The 24,874-nt window shown below is 41.6% G+C and overlaps 1 protein-coding gene across 1 annotated transcript in view; it reads left to right on the top strand.

The window, feature by feature from the left end:
• CDKL1 (cyclin dependent kinase like 1) overlaps positions 1–24,874 on the top strand; it is an 85,512-nt gene that overhangs the window by 24,548 nt on the left and 36,090 nt on the right. Inside the window, exons 2-3 of the mRNA XM_073608635.1 lie at positions 4,632–4,894; positions 24,188–24,309. Coding sequence (XP_073464736.1) covers positions 4,727–4,894; positions 24,188–24,309 — 290 coding nt within the window. The 5' untranslated portion in view covers positions 4,632–4,726. The remainder of the gene's footprint in view (positions 1–4,631; positions 4,895–24,187; positions 24,310–24,874) is intronic.

The following is a 24,874-nucleotide window of genomic DNA, read 5'->3' as shown; positions in this document are numbered from 1 at the left end:
CGCAAAATAGCTCAAGCTCTGTCAGATTGGATGAAGAGCGTCTGAACAGCAATTTTCAAGCCTTGCCACAGATTCTCAATTGGATTTAGGTCTGGACTTTGACTGGGCCATTCTAACACATGAATAGGCTTTGATCTAAACCATTTCATTGTAGCTCTGGCTGTATCTTTAGGGTCGCTGTCCTGTTGAAAGGTGAACCTCCACCCCAGTCTCAAGCCTTTTACAGGGCTGTCAGTTTAGGTGGACGGTCATGTCTTGGTAGGTTTGCAGTTGTACTATACGCTTTCCATTTTCGGATGATGGATTGAACAGCTCTATGTCTGTGAGATATTCAAAGCTTGGGATATTTTTTTATAACCTAACCCTTCTTTAAACTTCTCCACAACTTTATCCTGACCTGTCTGGTGTGTTCCTTGGCTTTCATAATGCTGTTTGTTCACTAAGATTCTCTAACAAACCTCTGATGGCTTCACAGAACAGCTGTATTTATACTGTGATTAAATTACACACAGGTGGACTCTATTTACTAATTGGGTGACTTCTGAAAGCAATTGGTTCGACTAGATTTTAGTTAGGGGTATCAGAGTAAAGGGGGCCGAATACAATTGCACACCACACTTTTTCAGAGATTTATTTGTAAAAAAAATTGAAAACCATTTATCATTTTCCTTCCACTCCACAATTATGTGCCACTTTGTGTTGGTCTATCACATAAAATCCCAATAAAATACATTTACGTTTTTGGTTGTAACATGACAAAATGGAAAATTTCAAGGGGTATGAATACTTTTTCAAGGCACCGTACCTGCTCTGTTGCAGTGGATTTGCACAGAGCAGCCCAGATCCTCCTCTTCTCGGGTCCCTCTTCTGTGCTCCTGGCCCCTCCCTCCTGTTGAGTGCCCCCCACAGCAAGCAGCTTGCTATGGGGGCACCCAAGCCGAGTTCCAGCTCGGTGTGTCCATTCAGTTTGGTTCGGCCTGCCCCCTCTCTTTCTCCTGATTGGCTAACTGACTTTGATTGCCAGCAGCGGGAGTCAATGACGGCACTGCTGTGTTTTAGCCAATCAGAAACGGGAGTCCCGGACGGCCGAGACACTTGTAGACATTGCTGGACAGAGATGGGGCTCAGGTAAGTATTAGGAGGGCCGAGGGGAGCTGCTGTACACAGAAGGCTTTTTATCTTCATGCATAGAATGCATTAGGATAAAAAAAACCTTCTGACTTTACAATGACTTTTAGGCCTCATGCACACTGGATGTTTTTACAGCTGCTGTTTTGGCTTCAGACGGTTTTTTCCACAGCCAGTAAACTCCCCAGTATGTTATCCTATGTGTCCATGCACACATAGGCTGTTATCTGCAGTTTTTGGAAGGGGAATTTTCTGGCAGGAAAAAAACCCCCAGAACTAGTGCGTTTGAAGAGGAGTTTTTCAGCTGTAAAAACGCTCTAATGCTGAAAAACGCTGGAAAAAGCTAAAAAAAAACTGAAAAATGCTGAAAAACGCAGCATATATGTACGTTTTTGAGCCATAAGCTTTTGTGGGAGTATAGTTTTGCTTAAAAACGCTAATGCAAAAACGCCAAAAAAATGCTAAAATAAACTCAGTTTTACAGCAGCATTCTATAGCTAAAGCTACTGGCATTTTTATATTCATCCAGTGTGCATGAGGCCTAATTATAAAATAATTTCCCTCTTCCGCTTACATAGAAGTCAGAAGTGTCATGTTGACCCGATTCAATGTCAGATCATTAAATTACATTTTTAGTGTACACTGACCTCGTACTTCTGGTATTTTGTTTCACCTGCAAAACCGCAGAAATACTTTGTGTTCATATTTCATTTACCGTGACTGACGGCCTCACTGTGTTTCCAAACGAGATTAAAATACAAAAGAAAATGAAATAAAAAAAAGGAAAGTGACAGGGGAAACTGGAAGCTCAAGGTACAAAGTCGTGATGTATCGGTTCACCAGCGATAGAGCAGCTAATGGCTCTGCTGGAGTCAGGTGGTCTGTCGTTTGCTTCAGTCTGAAGGCCCGTGTTTGTTCTGCAGCATTAAATTACACCTCAACTTCACACTTTGACAATGTGCCAAAAGAAAGAGATCCTACTGTATATGTTGAAGGTCTGCCCCAGTGAAAGTAACCATGAAATCCAAAGACGACCTCTGAGGCCCATTTACAGCATACAAACAAGGCGCTGTTAAAGAGGAAATAAAGCCTCAGAGAAAGAAAAAAACACCCTGCAAGACAAAGGCATAATGAGCTAGTATGCATAGCATACTAGCTCATTATGAATTACTTACCTGAGATCGAAGCCCCCGAAGCGACCCTCGTTCACCCCCCTCCGACGCTGCCATCTATCTTCCGGGTATCGCGGCTCCGGCGCTGTGACTGGCCGGAGCCACGATGACGTCACTCCCGCGCATGCGCGCTGGTGCCGCCACTAACGGCATTATCACCGTTAGAAACGGCACGCTCAGTGCACCTGCGCCCGATGCGCCGTAGACATCGGTGCCGCTATTTCTGCAAATATCTCCTAAACCTTTTAGGTTTGGGAGATATTTCTTGTAATGGGTTTACAACCACTTTAAAGTAAACACCAACCCAATCACTAAATACTTGTGTCCTTTCAAAAGGTCTTTTTTTCTTTTTTTAATTTTCAGAAATCAGCAGCATTCTTCAAAATACAGTAAAACCTTGGATTGCTAGTAACTTGGTCTGCAAGTGTTTTACAAGACGAGCAATTTTTTAAAATAAATTAGTAGAAGAAGAGAGGCGCCGCTAGTGTGTTAATATGGTTACATTAAACCACTTGCCTAAAGGGCACTTACACCCCCTTCCTGCCCAGGCCATTTTTCAGCTTTCAGCGCTGTCGCACTATGTTTACTATGCTTCAGGTTGTGAATAAACAGGAAGCCTCTCAGCACAGAGCACTTCCCATTAGTTCACTGTCCAGTGCAGCTGAGGCTGCAGAGAAAGGGACTGGGGAATCCGTGTCCTCAATCCCTTTCTCTGTCTCAATAGTGAGACATCAGGGGTCTGTTTATACATATTTCACCAAAGCTCCCCAACGGGGCTCCTGAAAAAAAATTGTAAACAAATAATAAAAGAAATTGTAAAAAATGATAAAAAAATATAAAAAAATAAAAAACTGACACCGTCCACTGCCCTACTGACACCAATCTCTGCTCTACTGACACCGTCCACTGCTTCGCTGATATACACACATATGTGTTTGTGCTCTGGGGTGCACACCCTAATGAAATAGGCTGCGCACTCCAATGACAACTATTCTTACTGTAAAATATTACCTACTAAGGTTAGTTTTGAACTTTCCTCCTGCTAACTTGAGGTCATTCCCCATGTTTTTTTTTTTTTTTATTCTTTATTTTAGATAAATCACCAAAAAAGTTACAAACACACAACTTCAAATCAGGAAAAAACAAGCGGCACATACCCATGGTACACAGTGATGATCAGATGTCCCTGTGTTCTCAATCATGGCTTCATATTGAAAATTCTGCTCTCCTGAACCTTATTTTACACACATATTTAAAGCGGACCTGCAGTCATTTTTTCAACTTTCCATCTGTTAAATCTTCTGCCCTTGTTTTACCTTTGGATAGTAAAACATTTTTTTTTTCTGCCAGTAAATACCTTATACAGCCCACTTCCTGTTTCTTGTCTGGTCATTGGCCTAGGCTTATGACATGCACAGCTCTCTCTCTCACTCTAAGTGAGAGTTTGCCAGGAAGGGAGGGGGGATGAATCATAAGAGGGCCAATGAGAGCTGGAGGGCTGCAGAGCTGGAGGTGTGTCTGTGTAAATCCAGGAAGTGAACAGGCAGCAGCTTCAGCTGCCCACAGTTGGAATTGCTGCAGCCAGACCCAGTGGAGGGAGATTTCTGCAGCATATTTGGCAAGTACAGAATCACAGTACATATGAAATAATATGCAAAGTGGTTGGAGGGAAGCTTCAGAATGGCAAAGATGTTTTTATTACAAATTATGTGAGCAGACTACAGTTCCTCTTTAAGTTTTAATTTACATACCCTCAATTTTTTTTTAAGATTTCAATCATCCCTCCCCCCTTCTTTTCTTTGGTTAAATTACATCCTGCATATTTAGCCAACACACCATCACACCCGGGTTTTAGAGCAACTTTCAGATGTGAACCATATGAGCATTGTGGTGCTCTGCATTATGAAAAAAATGGTGCATGAATATGATTTGCTGTGCGTTGGCAGCCCAATAAAAAAGGAATGGGTTGTCGTAATTCAAAATGGAATAACACACAAAATACCACAATGAGTCAAAATAAAATAAAAGTATAGAACACAAACGTCACTTCAATGTAGAACTCTGTCTCATTATTGATTTTAGTTGAAGCCTCTTTCCCTGGAACAGTTACACTCACTTTTCAGTTAAAGGTTAATAGTTCTTCTAAAGTTCAACGACTTTCGGGATTGTTTCCCCCTCCCTAACGTTTCTTGAGTTTGACAATAGCTTGCAGGCCTCTTCAGTGAAAGGCGTTCTTGTGACATAAATGATCTTGTTATATCAAGGCCTCTCTATCTGTGCTCCGCTATTCAATGCATTGTACACCAACGGGCTGCTTTCTTCTGTTTCCAGGTACCGCCCAGAGACACTCAAGAGACAGCTGTAACCAGGACCTACAGGGGACCTACTCAGAAAGGATCCAAATCAAGTTTTCGGGTTCTGTCTTCATGGAGAAGTATGAGAAAATTGGTAAAATCGGTGAAGGTTCCTATGGAATTGTCTTTAAATGCAGAAACAGAGACACGGGGCAGATTGTGGCAGTGAAGAAGTTCCTGGAATCCGAAGATGACCCGGTGATCAAGAAGATTGCTCTGCGCGAGATCCGCATGCTTAAGGTACCTGAGAGTTCTTCTGATCTGTGGTGCCTGGGTGTAAATATTTCTGGTTATATTTTAGATTTCTGATTTCACTGCAATCAGTACACTAATTATATATATTGGGGTTGCACTGATACCAGATTTTTATCGACAAGTACTGTTACTTTTTGGTCAAGTACTCGTCGATGTACAGATACCTTTGCGGTGTCTTGTTTATGCAATGGGACTGTATTTGGCAATGCTTGTTTGAATGAGCCCTCATCTGGATTTATGCAACTTTTTATTTCCTTTGCACTATTTGCATAAAATGAGAATATATAAATCCTGAACTGGCCACTACCCTTTTTATACAAATAAATTATATTATATATTTATTAATTAGGGTTACACCGATACTGAGTATTTTCATGAAAATGCTCCGATACTCAGAAGCTTTGCAGTGCGATTTGAGTTAATGCAAAATGAATAGCCTCAAATCACACTGCAAAGAATTGAATGCGATTTGAACAGAAATGCAGTTGCAATTCCTGTCCTGGTTTCCCCGCCGCTCCTGTGTGAACCCAGGATAAAATGACAAATCTGGGTTCACACAGGACGGTGGGGGGAAAGCGCATACTATACGATCGCACCGCATTCCTGTTCAAATCGCATGCATTTCTTTGCAGTTGAATTTTAGCATAATAATTTTCGAGTATCGGAGTATTTTCACGAGCACTCGTGAAAATACTCGGTATCGGCGCAACCCTAATACATTATATATATATATATATATATATATATATATATATATATATATATATATATATATATATATATATATATATATCTATACTGCAATTAAATGACACACAGGTGGACTCTACTTACTAATTAGATGACTTCTGAAGGCAATTGGTCCCACTCGATTTTAATTAGTGGTATAAGAGTAAAGGGGGCTGAAAACAAGTGCACACCACACTTTTCAGAATTTTAAAAAACATTTATCATTTTCCTTCTACTTCACAATTATGTGCCACTTAGGTTGGTTTATCACATAAAATCCCCCAAAAATCCCCCAAAAATATGTTCTTGGCTGTAACATAACAAAATGTGGAAAATTTCAAAGGGTATAAATACTTTTTCAAGGCACTGTATGTAGTAAGTCAGCAGGCACGCTCCATGGGACTCAGTACCAAGAGAACCATTTATAGGTGTTATTTACCCCAGTCAACATTTCACCTTTCTAAAGAAAAGCGCCCCGCCGAAATGTCAACCTGAATAAATTATACCTATGAATGGTTCTTTTGCTATTGAGTCTTGTGGAATGCACCTACTGACTGTCCATTACTGTGCCAACGTTATCTATAGGCTGCACCATTGTCTAATATATATATATAAATATACACACAACAATAAACATTTATTTATATATATATATATATATATATATAAATATATAAATGTTTGTTGTTGTGTGTATATTTTTATTTATATATATATATATATATATATATATATATATATATATATATATATACATATATATATATAATTTATTATGATAAAATTATTTTGAAAAAAAAAATACACATATACACACACACTGTGTGTGTGTATGTGTGTATATATATCAATATATATCAAATATATATATATATATACACACACACTGTGTGTGTATGTGTGTATTTTTTTTTCAAAATCATTTTATCATATATTATATTTATATATACACAGTATCTCACAAAAGTGATGTCACAACACTGAACAAATGACACTTTGCTACAAAGGCCCAGGTGCGACGTTATGACGTCATGCCCGGCCGGCGGAAATAAACAAAGCCAAGATCTCGGTTGGAAAGAAAGAGATCGTTCTTTTTCTTTTTTTTTTTTTTTTCATCTCAATTTTTCCAGCCTGGAGGAGAGATGTGGGTCTCATAGACCCCACATCTCTCTCCGTAAAGAGGACCTGTCACATTCCATTCCTATTACAAGGGATGTTTTCTATATTCTTTAGAAAGTGAAGATTGTTTTAGAATTTTCACTTCCTCATTCAGCAGTAGCAGTGTAGTGTTGGATTACACTGGGAGACAGCAGATTGGAGGAAAGGCACACACCCCCTCCAGACAGGCAGAGACTTTCAGAGCTGTCCTGTGAGTAGAGCAGATTTCTGCTAATCTATTTATAGCACCCGCCCTGACACAAAATTCAGGCTGGTTTTATCTCAGTTGTTGGAGAACTTGTCAGAAGTTATCATGCTGATAACAGAAGAATAGAGCAGGAGAAAGCCACAGGACTTAGAGCTTTGAAGAGAGATAAGAAAACACTGCAGATATATGTGCCCAGCTCAAATGTCATGAATCGGGTTCACACCACATGCATTCCAGTACTTTTTTTTCTCTTCATCCAAAACGCATAGAAAGTAGGTGACATGGTTTGCAATGGCATAGCTCACACCAAGGCATTCCAGTTCCCGAAAAAATTGTAGAACATGCTGCACTTTTCCTGCACTCTACTGGATTGAGGTAAAACGCACAAGAAGGCACCTACACGCATTAAAAACTCATCAAAAACACGCCGGACTCCAGTACAGTGAAAAAAAACAAAATAATATAAATGCATCTGCAATGCACCTGGAAACGCATCAAAAATGTGCATGCAGAAATGCATCAGAACAGATCTGGAGGGCATTTTTGTGGCGCGAACTAGCCCTGAATCAGAATGACAGGCAGGTAACTATCACTTTCAAGAGAAGTCATTAATAGCAGCCTTTGAAACCTTTAAAAAAAAACGCAGCGACTGAAAAAACATAGGTGTGAACGTGTTCCATAGAAAACCATCTTAAATGGACTGCAGTGCGTTTCTGCAAAAAGCACTAAAAAAACGCATAGGTGTGAACCGAGCCTAAAATCCTATGGAATGCTTCACACTGGTCAGTTGGATTTTTAAGAGTCCTGCTTACTGCATTTTTTGGTGCATGTTCAAAAAAAACCACACCAAAAACACACTTCCCCACTGAAATGAAGAGAAAGCACATCAAAAACGCAATCTCGATTGCGTTTTTGGTCTGTTTTTTTTAGTCACATGTCCAGGTTTCACAGGTGCATGCTGGGTAATAGGCACCCAGAAAACGCACCAGAAATGCCGCAAAAATGCATATGCGACAAAGCAGTGGGAAAGCAGCCTTTTGCATTGGTTTCTTCTAATTACATGCGCTTTGCTTTATGGTCACGTTGGTCTTCCCTACGTCAGGGATCCCCGAAGGGATTTGCATCGCATGTCATTGCAATATTTAGCATTTTCCATGCTGACGCACTTGCTCGTTGCTGTAAGCAAGCGCCCATCTCCTCAAACTTTCCTATCATTCAGGGGAGACATTCATGCTTGTGCACAAGTACAAAACAACGGACGACGTCTCTGCAGAAATTTAATCTGGAGACCTAAAGGTTAAGAGTGAATATTTCATTAATCAAGGAGACACCGCCAACCCAAAACATGACAAGGGTTCTTATGCTGGTGCGGCTTCACTGCTCGCATTTCCCAACTGTACTTAAGCAGGGAGATCCCTGGAGCCGCAGAGAGATATAGGATGACAGGGGGGAGGAAGGCAGACATCGCACATAATGCTATTTCTAATGATAAGAATGATGGGCCCACTACAGACTGACCGCATAATGGTTCATCCACACAGTGGTAATGGCAGATAATTGAGGATTTGTAGTTTTGAGTTTTTTGGGTTTTTTTTTATAGGCTTGTTTTTATCATCCGTATGTCAAAGTCATTGTTTAATTTTAATTATTTTTTTAGGGTATGGTTGTGGAGCCATCGAACCTCATAATGATTTTCTATGGAACCCCATTATGTCCTGCCTGGACAGTTGGATAATTGGATTCCAGGCCAGTTCACACCATATATACCCAATATATATACAATATACTAAAACTCTAAAAATGATAATATGTAATAAATAAACAGATAAGATATTATATAAAATATCCCCAATTATAGTGCAAGTGCTCAATACTAGATGAATAAAGTGTAAGTGCTCAATGTGTGTGTGTATGTATATGTGTATATATATATAATAATATATATATATATATATATATATATATATATATATATATATATATATATATATATATATATACATATATACATATACAGTCCTCAATATTGATAAGCAAGAAAAAGTCCATAAACATATCAAAGAAAAAAGTGAAACACATGGGGGGTTATTTACTAAAAGAAAATCCACTTTGCACTACAAGTGCATTTGAAAGTGCAGTCGCTGTAGATCTGAGGGGGACATGCAAGGAAAATAAAAAACAGCATTTTAGCTTGTACATGATTGGATGATAAAATCAGCAGAGCTTCCCCTCTTTTCAGATCTACCCCTTAGATTTGGAGCGACTGCACTTCCAGTGCACTTTCAGTGCAAAGTGGATATGGCTTTCGTAAATAACCCCCATGGTGTCTTCATGCAATGTGCACTCTCCCCCTTCAGGTGTGCCCTCACCTTAAGGCCTTTAAAAACAAGCCTGTAGTAAATGGTAAGTTACACACCATAGAAACACAGTCCAGATGCTTTTCTGCATGCGTGTTTTTGATGCGTTCCAGTGCAGTTTTTGGTGCATTTTTTGATGCAGTCCGGTGCATTTTTTCCCCCCTCTTTTTTCCTAACCTTTAAATAAGGACGTGTGTTCCAGTGTGTTTCAGTGCGCTCCAGTGTGTTTTTGATGCGTTTTACAGCATTCCAGTACAGCTCGGTGCAGCAAAAATTTAGCATATTCCACTTTTTTTTCTGGAACGCACTGGAACTGCAAGCACTGGCGTTAACTATGCCTTTAAAAACCATATAACCTTCTTTCCAGTGCATTTTTGATGCAGAAAAAAAAATGCACTGAACTGCATGTGGTGTGAACTGGCCCTCCATTCTAATAAGTTGTTCCCCTTAACGATGGGGATTGTACAAAATGTGCATAAAAGATAGGGGAGTCTGTTACTTTAAGGGAACTGCAGGCAGTTGGCTGAAAAATTCCAGGTTGGCACGTACCATTGTCCCAACGTCTCTATTTAACCACTTCAGATCCGGAAAGGTTTTACCCACTTCCTGATCAGGCCATTTTTTTGCGATATGGCACTGCGTTAACTGACGATTGCGCGGTCTTGCAACACTGTACCCAAACGAAATTGATGTCCTTTTTTTCCCCACAAACAGAGCTTTCTTTTGGTGGCATTTGATCACCTCTGCAGTCTTTTTTATTTTTTTTCGCTAGAAACAAAAAAAAAAAAAAAAAAAGACTATTTTGAAAAAAAAAAACAATATTTTTTACTTTCTGCTTTAAAACATTCTCAATAAAAAGATTAAAAAAAGCAAATTTCTTCATCAATTTAGGCCAATTTGTATTCTGCTACATATTTTTGGTAAAAAAAAAATCCCAATAAGCGTGTATTGATTGGTTTGCGCAAAAGTTATCCTGTCTACAAACTATAGGATAGATTTAGGGACTATTACTAGTAATGGCGGCGATCAGCGATTTTATAGCAGAATACATATTGGCCTAAATTGATGAAGAAATTAGTTTTTTACCCTTTTTTTTTTTTGTATATGTTTTATAGCAGAAAGTAAAAAAAATGTGTTGGAATAAAAGAACAAAAATTTATTTTGAGTACAGTGTCGCACGACCGCACAATTATCAGTTAAATTAACGCAGTGCCGTATCGCAATAAAATGCCTGGTCGGGGGGGGGGGGGGTGTGTGTAAATAATCTGGGGCTGAAGTGGTTAAACACAAACCGTTTCAGTACCTGAAAGTGACTTGCTATCCGAATATTAACACCGCCTGAATAGCAAAGCTTAGACTGGGAGAAGGACAAGCGGCACAAAGAGCCAACTGGTTGTTCTGCATTGCTCATGTGCTAAGCAGCAGCATGGCTCAATAAAGAGTTTACTAAAGTGACAACAGAATAAAAATTCGGAAGTGATGTTGTTTGTTGTAGTGTATTTGTCAAAGGACAGCTGTACTGATTAACCACTTGACCTCCGGAAGGTTTTATCCCCTTCCTGACCAGGCCATTTTTTGCGATTCGGCACTGCGTTACTTTAACTGACAATTGCGCGGTCGTGCGATGCTGTACCCAAGTAAAATTGATGTCCTTTTTTTTCCAATAAATAGAGCTGTCTTTTGGTGGTATTTGATCACCTCTGCATTATTTATTTTTTGCACTATAAACAATAAATGACTGACAATTTTGAAAAAAAACAATATTTTTTACTTTCTGCTATAAAACATTAACAAAAAAAAAGGTAAAAAACTAACCATCGATTTAGACCAATATATATTCTGCTACATATTTTTGTTAAAAAAATCCCAATAAATGTATATTGATTGGTTTGCGCAAAAGTTCTAGCATCTACAAACCATGGGATTTTTTTATGGAATTTTTTTTTATACCAGTAATGGCGGCGATCAGATATTTTTAGCGGGACTGCGACATTGTGGTGGACAAATCAGACACCTAACTGACACTTTTTGGGGATCAGTGATACTAATACAGTGATCAGTGCTAAAAGTATGCACTGTCACTGTTCTAATGACACTGGCTGGGAAGGGGTTAACATCAGGGGTGATCAAAGGGTTAAATTTGTGTCTAGCTACTAGTGATTTACTGTAGTGGGGGATGTGCTTGTACTAGGGGAAGGCATAGATCTGTGTCCGGTTTTGCAGGAACCCAGGATCAATGAGTTGTGGCCGGTGCTATAAATCTTTGGGGGGGGGGGGGGGGGAACAAATAAACCCCTCCAGGTTTGCACTCACCAGAGGATGCCTTGCGTTCCACGGGATGAGAAGCCGGAAACCGAAAGTGACGCGATGACGAATATTGATTTGCTAAAATCAAAAGTGGGAGTGTTCAGGGCGCAGTGCTCTGCGCCCCTGAGGACAACCTGAGAGAAGCCAATTAGAGCCTCAGCCTCAAATCGCATGCTTTTAAAAAAATGTATGGACCTAATAGACACCCATTAGTCCGGCGCCCTGCACAGTGCACACACATATGAACAATTTATTTTTTGAATAAATGATAATATGAGTAACAGTTTTTTAACATGTTAAAGTATTTTTCTTTCTTTGGCAAACTAACTTTGGGAACTTTGGGGAGTTGGCGCCCCTTATGGACCGGCTGCCACTGGGATCAATGCCTTCCTTATTGACAGAATGGCGAACTGCCTTGTTTACATAGTGTCCTATGTCCTGATTGATCAGAGGGGAACCGGCAGACATTGGGTCTTGGGAGCGGGCCTCCGGCAACGTGCACTCACCCCTGATACCCAGAAATGCAGGATCACATATATGTGATCCTGCACAGCGCAGCTACCCTGTAGAAGTAAAACTGCCAAAGAATGGTCGGCAAGTGGTTAAGAAAATAGATTTAGTAATGTATTAATGAATACAGAGTTGCATTAATTTGTGTCTTCTATATCTGGAGTTCTACTTCAATTTAGGGCCATCAAAGACTGAGTAGTGTTTTACCACATGGACAGCCCCAGCGGTGCCACGTATGTGAGAATTCTGTACAGTGTGGCACAGCTACCCTTTCTGCCTTTATGGGCACAGAAATAGAGCAAGGAAAATTAATATGGGCGAGCCGCAGGGAAGGACCACACGTGCCCACTGATAAAGCTGCTTCCCTGCGGGATGGATAACATTTACGTATCTGATGATTAAGAAGAGTTAAAGGAAAGTGTGGCCAGCGTGTAGTTCTGGGATTAATAAGGCAGTTCATAGACGCATGTGGTCTATTCCTCAAGAGTCCTCCACAATCCGATTAGGAGGCATTTGGCTGCTCAGCTACAAATGAAGGTATCAGGAACATTAATTAACACACCGGGGATTCAGGTTGAGCTCTTCTTTTCATAGGCTTTGTTAGGGAAGATTACCAGCCTGTAAACGAGTGTCAGTTTTGGCTTCATGTGTAATTGGCTGACATCAGATTTGTCTATTAGGAATACTCTGACTTTAATTGTGAAGGTAGTGATGACATCAGGATTAACCAGAGTGTTGATGGGGAGGAAACTGGGCAGCCAAGGCATACACAGAGCCCCTTGAAAGTGTCAGAAAGAAGCCTGTGTGGAGATATATATATATATATATATATATATATATATATATATATATATATATATATATATATATATATATATATATATATATATATGTGTGTATTATAATATTTTTTTTTTTTTTTTTTTTTTTAGCTTGTGCTAAAGCTGAAATGTAGGTATCTCAGTTTGTACATGGTTACATTAGTCTAGCTTTGATTAGTGTAACTATATACAATGGGTATAGAAAAAAAAATCACCCCCCTTTAAAATCAGAATTTTTTGTTGCTTTGCAGCCTGAAACGAAGACAGACACCGTTTTTGTTTTATCCAGCTGTGCAACTTATAAGATCCAGGTGAAAGATATAACACCAACATGTCAGAGAAAAACAAAAACAGAATCACTGAGTTGGAAAAAGGATTATCCCCCTCCTAAAAATGACTTGTAAACTCAATCAGGTGTAGCTACTCACCGTTTCATTGGCAAACAAAGCAATTTGACTTTCAGCTGGGGTCATTTTGAGCTTTCCTGGAGCTTTTCGATCCCTGGTAGGCTGCATTTTACACTGGAGCGGGCGGGCGTTGACGGTAAAATGCCGCTAGTTCCAGCTGCGCTTTACCGTAATTTTAGTGACGCTTTTCGGCCGCTAGCGGGGAGCTTTTAACCCCCCGCTAGCGGCCGATGAAGGGGTTAAATGCCTCGTGTAGCGCCGCTGCTGAAGTGCTTTGCAGGCGCTTCAGCAGCGGTGCCCATTCATTTCAATGGGCAGAAGAGGTGCCAAAGATGCTGCTTGCAGGACTTTTTTTAACGTCCTGCCAGCGCATCGCCTCAGTGTGAAAGCACTCGGGCTTTTACACTGAGACTGCAGATGAGGTGTTTTTCAAGTGGTTTACAGGTGCTATTTTTAACCCAAAAGCGCCTGAAAAACGCCCCAGTGTGAAAGGGGTCTGCAACTAAAGCAAAGAATCAACCATGGGTGGCAAGGCACCTGTCAAAAGATCTCTGTGGACAGGAGATGGATACAACAAAAAACTCGAAGGCTTTATCAATGCCTAGAAGCACAGTGAAGTCTATTATTAAGAAGTGGAAGGTATTTGGTACAACGCAGACCCTCCCTGGATCAGGATGTCGCTCCAAACTGGATGTGGGAGCCAGGAGGAAACTACACCAAGAGGCCTACAGCAACTCTGAAGCAGTTGCAGGAATTTATGACAAAGAGTGGTCATTGTGTGCATGTGACAACAATATCACAAATTCTCCACAAATGTGGCTTGTATGGGAGGGTTGCAAGAAAAAAGCCACTCAAGAAAGGCCACATGCAGTCATGACTGAGCTTTGCCAATATTACAACACGCGCCTTGAAGATTCTGAGGCCACATGGAAAAAGGTGTTATGGCCAGATAACACCATCACCATTACCTACAGTAAAGCATGGAGGTGGTAATATCCTGCTATGTGGGTTAGTCTCTGCAGCAGGGACTGGAGCGCTTGTCGGGATAGAAGGAAAAAATGGGTGGGGCAAAATATCATCAAATGCTTGAGGAAAATCTGCTGTCCTCTGCCAGAAAGTTGTCAATGGGAAGAAGGTTTACCTTCCAACATGACAATGACCCAAAGCACACAGCAAAAATTACCACACAGCGGGCTAAGAAAAAAAGAGTGAATGTCCTTGCATGGCTTATTTAGAGCCCAGACTTAAACCCCATTGAAAATTTGTGGAATAACCTTAAAGACTGCAGTCCACATATCCCAACAAACTAAAGGCTGTAATTAAAGCAAAAGGTGGTTTGAGGGCAAGAGGTGGTTTGTGTAGGCAAGTCCATTCGTTAGAGAGTCCGTCGAAAGTCCGTCGGAAAGACCGTCGGACCTTTGATGCCGAAAAGTCCACCCGTGTGTACACGGCATTACTCTCCTAGGAACAAGAGGAAGCTGTTCTAGGTTCCAATCTTTTTATACCCCTCTCAGCCCCATTCTGGCCACTCACTCTCCTGACCAGGGATTGGCTGAAGAGGCATTAATATGCAGGCCAGGGTCTTCCGCCCGCTATATACTAGAGCCCAGTGAGATGCAGGGGGAAATAGGTGGGCCTGCAACAATAGAACGTAGAACAGACACTACTAAATGATTGTTTCTCTCCCTGACTACAGGAAGGCCAAAAACTTATTTTTCTTAACACTAGTAGCCTACTGGGGCGCTACATAGGCACTGCTACTGCAGTGATCGCCACTAGCTCCTGGGTTCTGTGGTTGAGCTGAATTCCTGTCATTTTGGGTGATTTATTCTAACTTACTGTTGCACTTCTGGAACAGGAAGTGAATTACATTTTCCAAGGGTTTGAACCCTGTTTTACTCTAGCCAAAAAAGGGTTTGGGCTTTACATACACTTTAAAGTCTTTAAATTCTGAAACTTGTTTTATTACAATTTTTTTGATAGAGTAGGGAATGATTGAGGATCTCTCAATATCTATTGGAGATATTTCTTTTTATTTTATATATCTGTAAATACAACAGGAAGTGAGCGTAAATCAACCTATCCCTCTGTCACTCTTTCTCCCTCTTCCTTCTCCTTTCTTTTTCTTTTTGTTTTCCTTTAATTTTTCTCTCTCCTCCCCCCCCCCCCCCCCCTCCTCTCTCCCCTGCTCCCTCTCTCTCTCTTAGAGCAAATGCCCCTACTGGAAGACTTCCCCTCCGTTACACTACTGGTGAAAACTCAACATAACAGGAAGTGAAAATTTCTCCCCTTCCCTCTTTCCTCCACCTTCAATCTTCAGCTCTTCCTCAGAACAAATGTCCCAAATGGAAGACTTCCCCTCTATAACTGTACCGGTAATGAAATTTATTTCCCTCTGCATCTCCCCCCCCCCCCCCCTCTTTTTTTTTCTTGAAACAAGTGTCCCTAATGGAAGACTTCCTCTCTATTTATTGTAATGTTGACAACTCAAAATTTTGGATCTTCCCTAATTTTCTGCCCCAAGAATTGAGAGGAAACCTCAATCAACCTCAATCAATCTCTCTCTCCCTTCTCTTGCCTCTCCTCGATCATCTCGATTGGAAGGCTTCCCCTCTATTACTGTAATGGTGACAAATTTTAGATTTGCCCTAACTTGCAGTTCCAAAACACAAAAAATCATTTAATGCACCAAGAACTGTAATGTGCGTTTTGGGGTACACTGAACCTGTAACCACTTGTGGACCGCCTGCCGCCATTATACGGCGGCTGTTTTAACGTGGATTACCGTTGTTATGGCAGCAGATAGCTGCCATAACCCCAGGTATCGTTTTAAACAGCGGGCGGTCCACTTTCAGATAAAAGTGGTCTCTGCGGTGGGATCACTTTTATCTGTGGTGGTGAAAGGTGCCCCCCCCCGGTGGTCTCCGCCGCTTACCGGAGCCGTTGGTAGCACGATCGGGTCCTTTCCCCTCTGAGGCTGGATGCTGAGTAAGGGAATGATGGCCCCCATTTGGCTCCATACCATTGGATGATGGAAGTGACGTCAAACGTCACTTCCGCCGAACGGTCTTAAAGGGGAATTTTTTTTATTTTTGTATTGCATTTAAGTGTAAATGTGAAATCTGAGGTCTTTTTGACCCCAGATCTCACATTTAAGAGGTCCTGTCATGCTTTTTTTTCTGTTACAAGGGATTTTTACATTCTTTGTAATAGAAATAAAAGTGACCGCATTTTTTTTTTTAAATGGACAGTGTAAAAATAAAATAAAATAAATAATGATAAAAAAAATTACAGCGTTCCGTCCCGCCAAGCTTGCGCACAGAAGCGAACGCCTACGTAAGTCGCACCCGCATATGAAAACGACACATGTGAGGTATCACCACAAACAATAGAGCAAGAGCAATAATTCTAGTAAAAGACCTCCTCTGTAACTCAAAATTGGTAACCTGTAGAATTTTTTAAACGTTGCCTACAGAGATTTTTAAGGATCAAAGTTTGTCTTCTGGATAAAAAAAAAAAAAAGGATCAAATTTGTCACCATTCCACGAGCGGGCGCAGTTTTGAAGCATGACATTTTGGGTATCAATTTAGGCCCCTTTCACACAGTCGGACCGCTCAGGTCCGCCTGTCAGTTTTGATGGCAGGCCTGAACGGGAGCTCCATGCTAGTCTATGGAGCGACGGATGTGACATGTCCACTGACATCCTACCCAGTCCAGACGGATGCCCCTACGTTCGCATCCGTCCCTGGCGGATCGGATCGGGTGAGATCTGATGAAAACAGACACGCTGTCCGTTTTCGCCCGATCTCTCCAAAGGAAGCAGCAGCGCTTGACAAGCCCCTCCCCGCTCAGTGAACAGAGAGGGACCTGTCATCCGCTGGCTCAGCGGAGATCACCAGAAAGATCTCCCGCTGCGCTGGTGGACAGAGGCGGACTCCGAGGCAGCAGATCCGCCTCATGAGAATGATGCCTTACTCGGGGTAACATTATCTTTCACTATATAAAAAAAAAAAATTGGGCTAACTTTACTGTTGTCTTATTTTTGAATTAAAAAAAGTGTATTTTTTCCCAAAAAAATGCACTTGCAAGACCGCTGCGCAAATGCGGTGTGACAGAAAGTATTGCAACAACTGCAATTTTGTTCTCTAGGGTGTCTGAAAAAAAATACAGTGAAACCTTGGTTTGCGAGCAGAATTCGTTCCAGAAACATGCTTGTAATCCAAAGCACTTGTATATCAAAGCATTTTTTTTACAGGGTATAAAAGAGAAGAGAGGCACCTCTAAGTGTAGCAATAAGTTGCTAAATGTTATACCTTCATTAAAGGAAGAGGACAGGAAGATGACAGGTCCGTCGCTGCACACTGTGCAGCGACGGACCTGTCAGAGCGCCGCTCTCCCCTATGGGGGATTGGGTGATGACGGACCGTAGAGTCCGTCGTCACCCGATCCGATCCAAAAACGGATGGAAAAGTAGGTTTTTCCTCCCTTACACTTTTTCGGATCGGATCGGGTCGGATGTCAGCAGACATGTCACCGCTGACATCCGACGCTCCATAGACCTCCATGGAGTGTCCGTTCAGGTCCGCCTAAAAAACAGGCGGACCTAAACAGACAGTCCGTGTGAAAGAGGCCTTAGAGGCTCCTCTCTTCTTTTTTATACTCAGTTGTGACATGACACTACTCTTATATCAAGACATCGCTTGTATATCAAGTCAGAATTTATTAAAACATTTTGCTTGTCTTGCTAAACACTCTCAAACCAAGTTACTCTCAAACCAAGGTTTTACTGTGTGTATATATATATATATATATATATATATATATATATATATATATATATATATATATATATATATATATATATATATATATAATGTTTGGGGGTTCAAAGTAATTTTCTAGCTAAAAAGGATTTTAACTTGTAAACACCAAGTTTGAAAAATAGGCCAGGTCCTTAAGTAGTTAAATGGAGAAAAAGAAATGTCTGTTGTCAGGATGTGCATTTCCTGTAAGTTGCAGTTTTACTAGTTTCTCACTTGGCTTGTAAAGTTGCCCACCACTTATGCGCTTTCTCGCCTCTCAAAAAAAAAAAAAAAAAAAAAGCGGCAACCAGCAATGGCCAGTGACTTTTATCAGTATTAGTTGAACATGTGGAGACCTGTTGGTGCGTGTTTTCCCTGCGCACAGTAAATAGTAACAACCTGTGTTTATTGATCCTCCGGAATGCAAAGCGCTATCTGCCAACCTGTTTGTGTAGCTAAGCTGCTCTGATCCTCCCTGTACAGGGCTGCTGGAAAGCAAATATTTGGGGAACGCTGGGCTGTAACCAACAATACCTGGAGGAGATGGAGAGGAACCATGTTTGTGTGTCCTGTGAGCAGCAGCAAAGGTGGACCCTTTTACTTCTTGTGTTTGTGTTTTGATCTTAGGGGGATTAGGTGATGCTTTAAATTGTCCCTTTGACATGGAAAAGATGACATGTCATATCATGTGATAGTGAAGGTCCTTCCTTGCTGTAGGACACTAGAACATACTACGGAAAACATAAACAAAGTATTGTTAAGAGAACGGCACGCCTGGGCAACCATTTAAATCCTTAGGCTGTGGTAAGGGTAAAGGTACTCACAAATAGTACATGACATTCATAAAATGTCAGATGACAAACCAATGACTGTAGCCCTTAGCAAGTGCTCATAGAGTGTACAGTTCAAAGTTCACAACAAAGGGACAGAAATGTCAAAAGAAAAGATCCATAAGCGGCACATCTCAAGGCCAGACCCATGTGCATGAAGTGAGATCGTGATTAAGCTCCAAGGGGCGAAGCGAAACGCATTGGCAGGTGGCCTGGCTGGAGTCCGGGCTGAGGCTGCCATTCATCTCATGTGCAGCTTCTGGATCTTTTCCTTTGACATTGCTAGGACGGTCTTCATATCCCTGCCTGCATTCATAGAGGTCTAGTTGGACTTTACCTTTCTATCTGAGCAGCACCTAAATTTTGTGTTTTTGGGTCACAAAGGGACAGAAATGTTCATTTTTTTCACTATTAGGCCTCATTCAGAAATGCGTTGATGCCCTGTAGCCCATATATGAGCACCTGTGTTTTTGCGGCTTTAGCCACCAGGTGCTGTGTGCAGGCAGTCCATTTATTCATTATGTTATCATTTATTAGTACAGGCATTTATATAGCGCCATCAGTTTACGCAGCGCTTTACGTATATATTGTACATTCACATTAGTCCCTGCCCCCAAGGAGCTTACAATCTAAAGTCCCTAACTCACATTCATACTTACTAGTGCCATCTGAGAGAGGAGCCAGTTTACCTACCAGCATGTCTTTGTAGTGTGGGAGGAAACCGGAGTACCCGGAGGAAATCCGCGCAGGCACAGGGAGAACATGCAAACTCGAGGCAGGTAGTGCCCTGGTTGGGATTTGAACTGATGACCCTAGTGCTGCTAGGTGGAAGTACCACCCACTCATGTACATTGGTAAGCAGTGGCTGCATGGACAAAGCCGCTCGCTGAAATTTGACAGCTTTGCTGGTGCAGGTGGGCAGCTCCAAACTGTCCGCATTCAGGGCCGATCACCCGCAGCTGCATGACTGTCAAATTTAAAAAAACTGCGGACGGAGGGCACAGGTGTCCCATCCAGCCTGGCTGCCAACAGCCTGTCAATGATCTGCGAATAGCTGACAGCTGCTGGAGCTAGATGGGGCACCTATTGGTACAAAGGTTTAGGGCAGTATGCGGTCAGGGACAAATACACAAAACTCAGACACCTGTGCTCTCCACCCACAGCTAAATGCCAGAGTCCCATGCACCAGGGCTAAATGCCCAGTGTGCATGGGGCCTAACGCTCAACATGAGGATTCCCATTATATCCTATGGTGCCCATAGGATGTTGTGTCATGTTACCTATGGTGCCCATATAATGTCATATCGTGTCACCTATGGTGCCCATAGGATGTCATGTTGTGGCACCTGAACTCAATAAAGTACATGAGCTTCTTTGGAGTAAAGTCATGCGTTTGTGCTGCCTAAAGGCTTTAATGGGAGTGCCTGCAAAGAAAAAAAAAAAAACGCTTGAAAATACTTGTAACCTGTGGGTGTGTTTTTTTTTTTTTCATGCCCCTCCTTCTCTTGTTAATTGACTTTCCATTGGCTATAATGTAGCACCCTCTAGAGTGGGCTAGAAGTAGAGTAGGCAAACCATATCTTGACTCATGCTTTAAATTTGTGAGTCTATAATTGGGTCAGGGATATTGGAGTTTGGGGCTGGATGACTCATCATGGCAGTTCTCTGGTGCCTCCCCCTGATATCTGGACGGTTGGAGAACCTTCTATAATTAGAGGGCGAGGGGGCTTAGGAGGAGCTGCCATGCATATTTGAGGCTTCAGCCAATCCCCAGTAGTGGGCTGGCAGGGGACTGAGATAACCTCATAAATAGACATGAGCCATGCCAGCAGGAAGATGGAGGTGCAGTGTTGAAGAGGCTGTTATGGCCCTGAGGGGTACCCCCTAGTCTGGGTTGGCGTCTTGCCTAGGACCAGAGCTCGGGTGCTTGAAGGATCCTGCCAAAGACACAAGGGAGAAAGCTTTTCTGGAGGCACAGGAGCAAAGCGAGGACAGAGGGAGTAATTCAACACTGGTGGGGACTAACAAAGGGGGCAGACTGCCACATGTAACCCGTCTCCCTTGAAGACAGTGGTGGGCTTAAGTCTTCTACCTTTCCCCTGAGAGATCTCCAGAGAGTTAGCCGGGTGGGCTGGTGAAGAGTCAGTCGGACGGACTGGTGTAGAGAGAAGCCAGGAGGGCTGGTGGAAGAGTCAGCTGCAGCCAGGTGGGCTTGCATTGCCTGAAGAAGTGGTGCTGGGATTAGTGACCACAGAGGAAATAGAAGGAAAGGTTAATCACTGTTTCACTCCACATGTGCTATGGGACTGTGAGCTCCTGCCTTGTAGACGCTATAACTTATGCGCAAACCAATCAATATACACTTATTGCGTTTTTTTTTTTTTTTATCAATTACAGAATACATATTGGCCTAAACTAAGGAAGAAATTTTTTTTTTTTTGGATATTTATTATAGCAAAAAGTAAAAAATATTGTTTTTTTTCAAAATTGTCACTCTTTTTTTTGTTTATAGCGCAAAAAATAAAAACCACAGAGGTGATCAAATACTATCAAAAGAAATCTAGATTTGTGGGAAAACAAGGACATAAATTTTGTTTGGGTACAGCGTTGCAGGATCGCGTAATTGTCAGTTAAAGCGATGCAGTGCCGTATCTGAAAAAATGGCCTGGTCATTAAGGGGGCAAATCCTTTTGGGCCTTAAGTGGTTATTGTCCATAGTCTGGACCAGCCTTTTTCAACCAGGGTGCCCAGGCACCCTGTGGTGCCTTGAGGTTTCTTCAGGGGTGCCTTGGCAAAATGCCTAAAAATTGCCCAAAAATTGTATACATGCCGGCGTGTGGTAGAGGCCTGCCTTTTAGTTACGCAAAGCCACAGGATTTCTTTGTGCACTATTACAACCTTCTAGCTGCCAGAGTCCTAACGACCAATGGCATCATCAGTTGATAAGGAAGGATGTCAATCGCCTGCACAACATCCTTGTTTGACCCTTCCCTGCCCCTCTCCATCAGCATTGGGGTAACAATTGCTGAGTGCTGGAGAAAAACTGAGGGAGAAGAGAAACATTGGAATACTAGTCAGTACCAGTTTGCAAAAGAGTATTTGCTTTGGAAGAATAAATCACCTCTAACTTTGGGTGTCCTACTTGGCATATGGATGTTGTTGCATTATGTAAAACTATTACAATCATTTTATACATTTTAGAATGGGGTGCCCCAAAACTGCCCATCATTTTTAAAGGGTGCCTTGAGATTTTCCATGATTTTTAAATGGTGCTTCAAAATTGCTTATCATTTTTAAAGGGTGTCTTGACTGACTGTAAAATGGTTGAGAAACACTGGTCTGGACACAGGTGTATGTTCTTAATAACGATCTACTGTGCATTTCCATTGTTTTTTTGTTTCGGGGAAATAACAAGTTTTGTTTTTCACTCACAACAAACTGGAGCCCCAGACAGATAGGAGAATATGGAAGTTTCTTCAACCCATTAGCTCCTGTCCACACTGTAAATATCACTTAGGATGGGATAAGTATTTTTATAAAGAAAGAAAAACCATGGCGCTAGAGGGATGCGTTATAACCAATAAAATAAATAATAATTCCAAAATCATAAATCTGGAAAGTCCATAGATCAAAAGTCCAAAAAATATACAAATGTCCATAAACTGTTGAAAATATATAGTGAAGTGGGCCTCTTCTACCAACAGAAGCTGGCCAACTATCTATTTATTGCCACTAAACGTGCTATAGCCAGGGCCTGGAAAAGAACCATCTGTCTCATTTGTGGAGGTGAAGATCATCATGACGACTCTCATTAACAATGAAAAGATGAGTAGTGTCCTCCATGACTCTCACACCAGATTTCTCAAGGTGTGGGCCCCATAGTAGCCTGATGCCGCGTACACATGAGCGGACTTTACGGCAGACTTTGCCAGGCGGACTTTTCGACGGAATTTTACGACGGACTTTCTGAATGAAAGTCCGTCGAATTCGTACGTGATGACGTACGACCGGACTAAAACAAGGAAGTTCATAGCCAGTAGCCAATAGCTGCCCTAACGTGGCTTTTTGTCCGTCGAACTAGCATAAAGACAAGCGGACTTTTCGACCGGACTCGATTTCGACGGATTGATTTAAAACATGTTTCAAATCTAAGTCCGTCCAACTTTTGAGAAAACAAAGTCCGCTGGAGCCCACACACGATCGAATTGTCTGACGAAATCCAGTCCGCCGGACAAAGTCTGCCGTAAAGTCCGCTCGTGTGTACGCGGCATTACACTCTCGCTACTCTACACCGACCAGCCTGGGCCTGTTTAATTTACCCCACCCATCTCCCAGCCTGGGGGAGCCTTCTCCTTCTGTCTTTTTTTTCTCTCCTTTCTTTTCATATCTCTCCCCCCCTCCCCTATTTTTTTATCTCATTAAATGACCAGTTTAAGCTTTGTTTCCATATATTCATGTGGATTGTTTCACACTCCAGCCCCTGTGCATTAAGGTTCAGGCACCCTGTGTTGACCCCCGGCCTTGGCCGGAGGGTCCCTGTTGATCAACAGTTTATTCTTTAAAGGAAAAAAACACATCTCATAGGTGTAGTTATACACATTGTTTTGTCTTGAGCCTACAGTTGATATCCCCTGTGTGGGAATGTTGCATCTGTATCCTTTTTTTTTTTTTATATTCCAAAAAATAAATTGTACCAGAAAATATATAGTGTAGATGATAAAGAGCAGCACCAGCGGCAGCACCCTTTAGAGTGAAGCAAACAACTCTGTAGACATACAAAAAGAAAGCACAGGGGGGCGCCAGACTAAGTGCAGTTTGTATAAAATGTATTAAAATCAAGACAAAGCGCAACTTAAATCTTAAAAGATCCAACAGGCATATGCCCGCTGGATCTTTTAAGATGTGAGTTGCCCTCTGTCTTGATTTTTATACTAACATGATGCATTTAGTCTGACGTCCCTCTGTGTTTTTCTTTCAGTGTATTTTTATATGTTTACTAGCACCTGGAGTAGCACTTTAAATTTAATTTGTTACAGAAATATTCTATGTGGTCATTTTAGATAAAATATTTTAAAGGTCCTTTACTGTCTCATTGCCTCATTATGTTCTTTTATTGGTAAATTAGTGAAAATTAATTTTATTTTACAGCAATTAAAACATCCAAACCTTGTTAACCTGCTGGAAGTCTTCAGAAGAAAGAGGAAATTACATTTGGTCTTTGAATATTGTGACCACACTGTCCTTCATGAACTGGACCGACATCCACGAGGGTGAGTGACTGGGGGAGACATATTGCTGGAGGAATGTGAAATGACTTGCCTCTGTTCCTTGTATTAATTGCTAGTTACTATGATACTTTCCCCACTGGTGCCCCTCTGTATTTTACCCTTGCTTTAGTCATGAATGACTGGATCTAGAACTGATGTGGCACACTGGTACCCAAGTTGGGTTGGGTGCAAAGGCGTAACTATAGCTATAGCAGACCATGTGACTGCTTTGGGGCCCAGAAGCAAAGGGTGCCCAGACATTTTTGGCTACACAGTGATTTATGCAGGAAGCAAATAGAGTTTTCCAAATACATTTGGAATAAATTAATGTATATAATGTTTGGGAAGATTTGGTGCTCTGGATTTGAAGAGGAATAGTCCATGTGATTAAAAGTAGGTGCCTTGTTAATGGTTTTGCTATGGGCCCCATCTAACATAGTTAGGAGTAGTTAAGTGGCCCGATTTAAACCCAACATTGCATTTTCCTTTAACCACTTGCCGACCGTACACTGTATATACACGGCGGCAAGGCGGCTCTCCTGTGAAGGATCACGAACCTAGTACGTAT

The sequence above is a fragment of the Aquarana catesbeiana genome, linkage group LG13, assembly GCF_042186555.1.
Source record: "Aquarana catesbeiana isolate 2022-GZ linkage group LG13, ASM4218655v1, whole genome shotgun sequence".
NCBI classification, from domain to species: Eukaryota; Metazoa; Chordata; class Amphibia; order Anura; family Ranidae; genus Aquarana; species Aquarana catesbeiana.
Note: the sequence above shows the minus strand (reverse complement) of the source record. Positions and strands in the feature narration are given on the sequence as shown.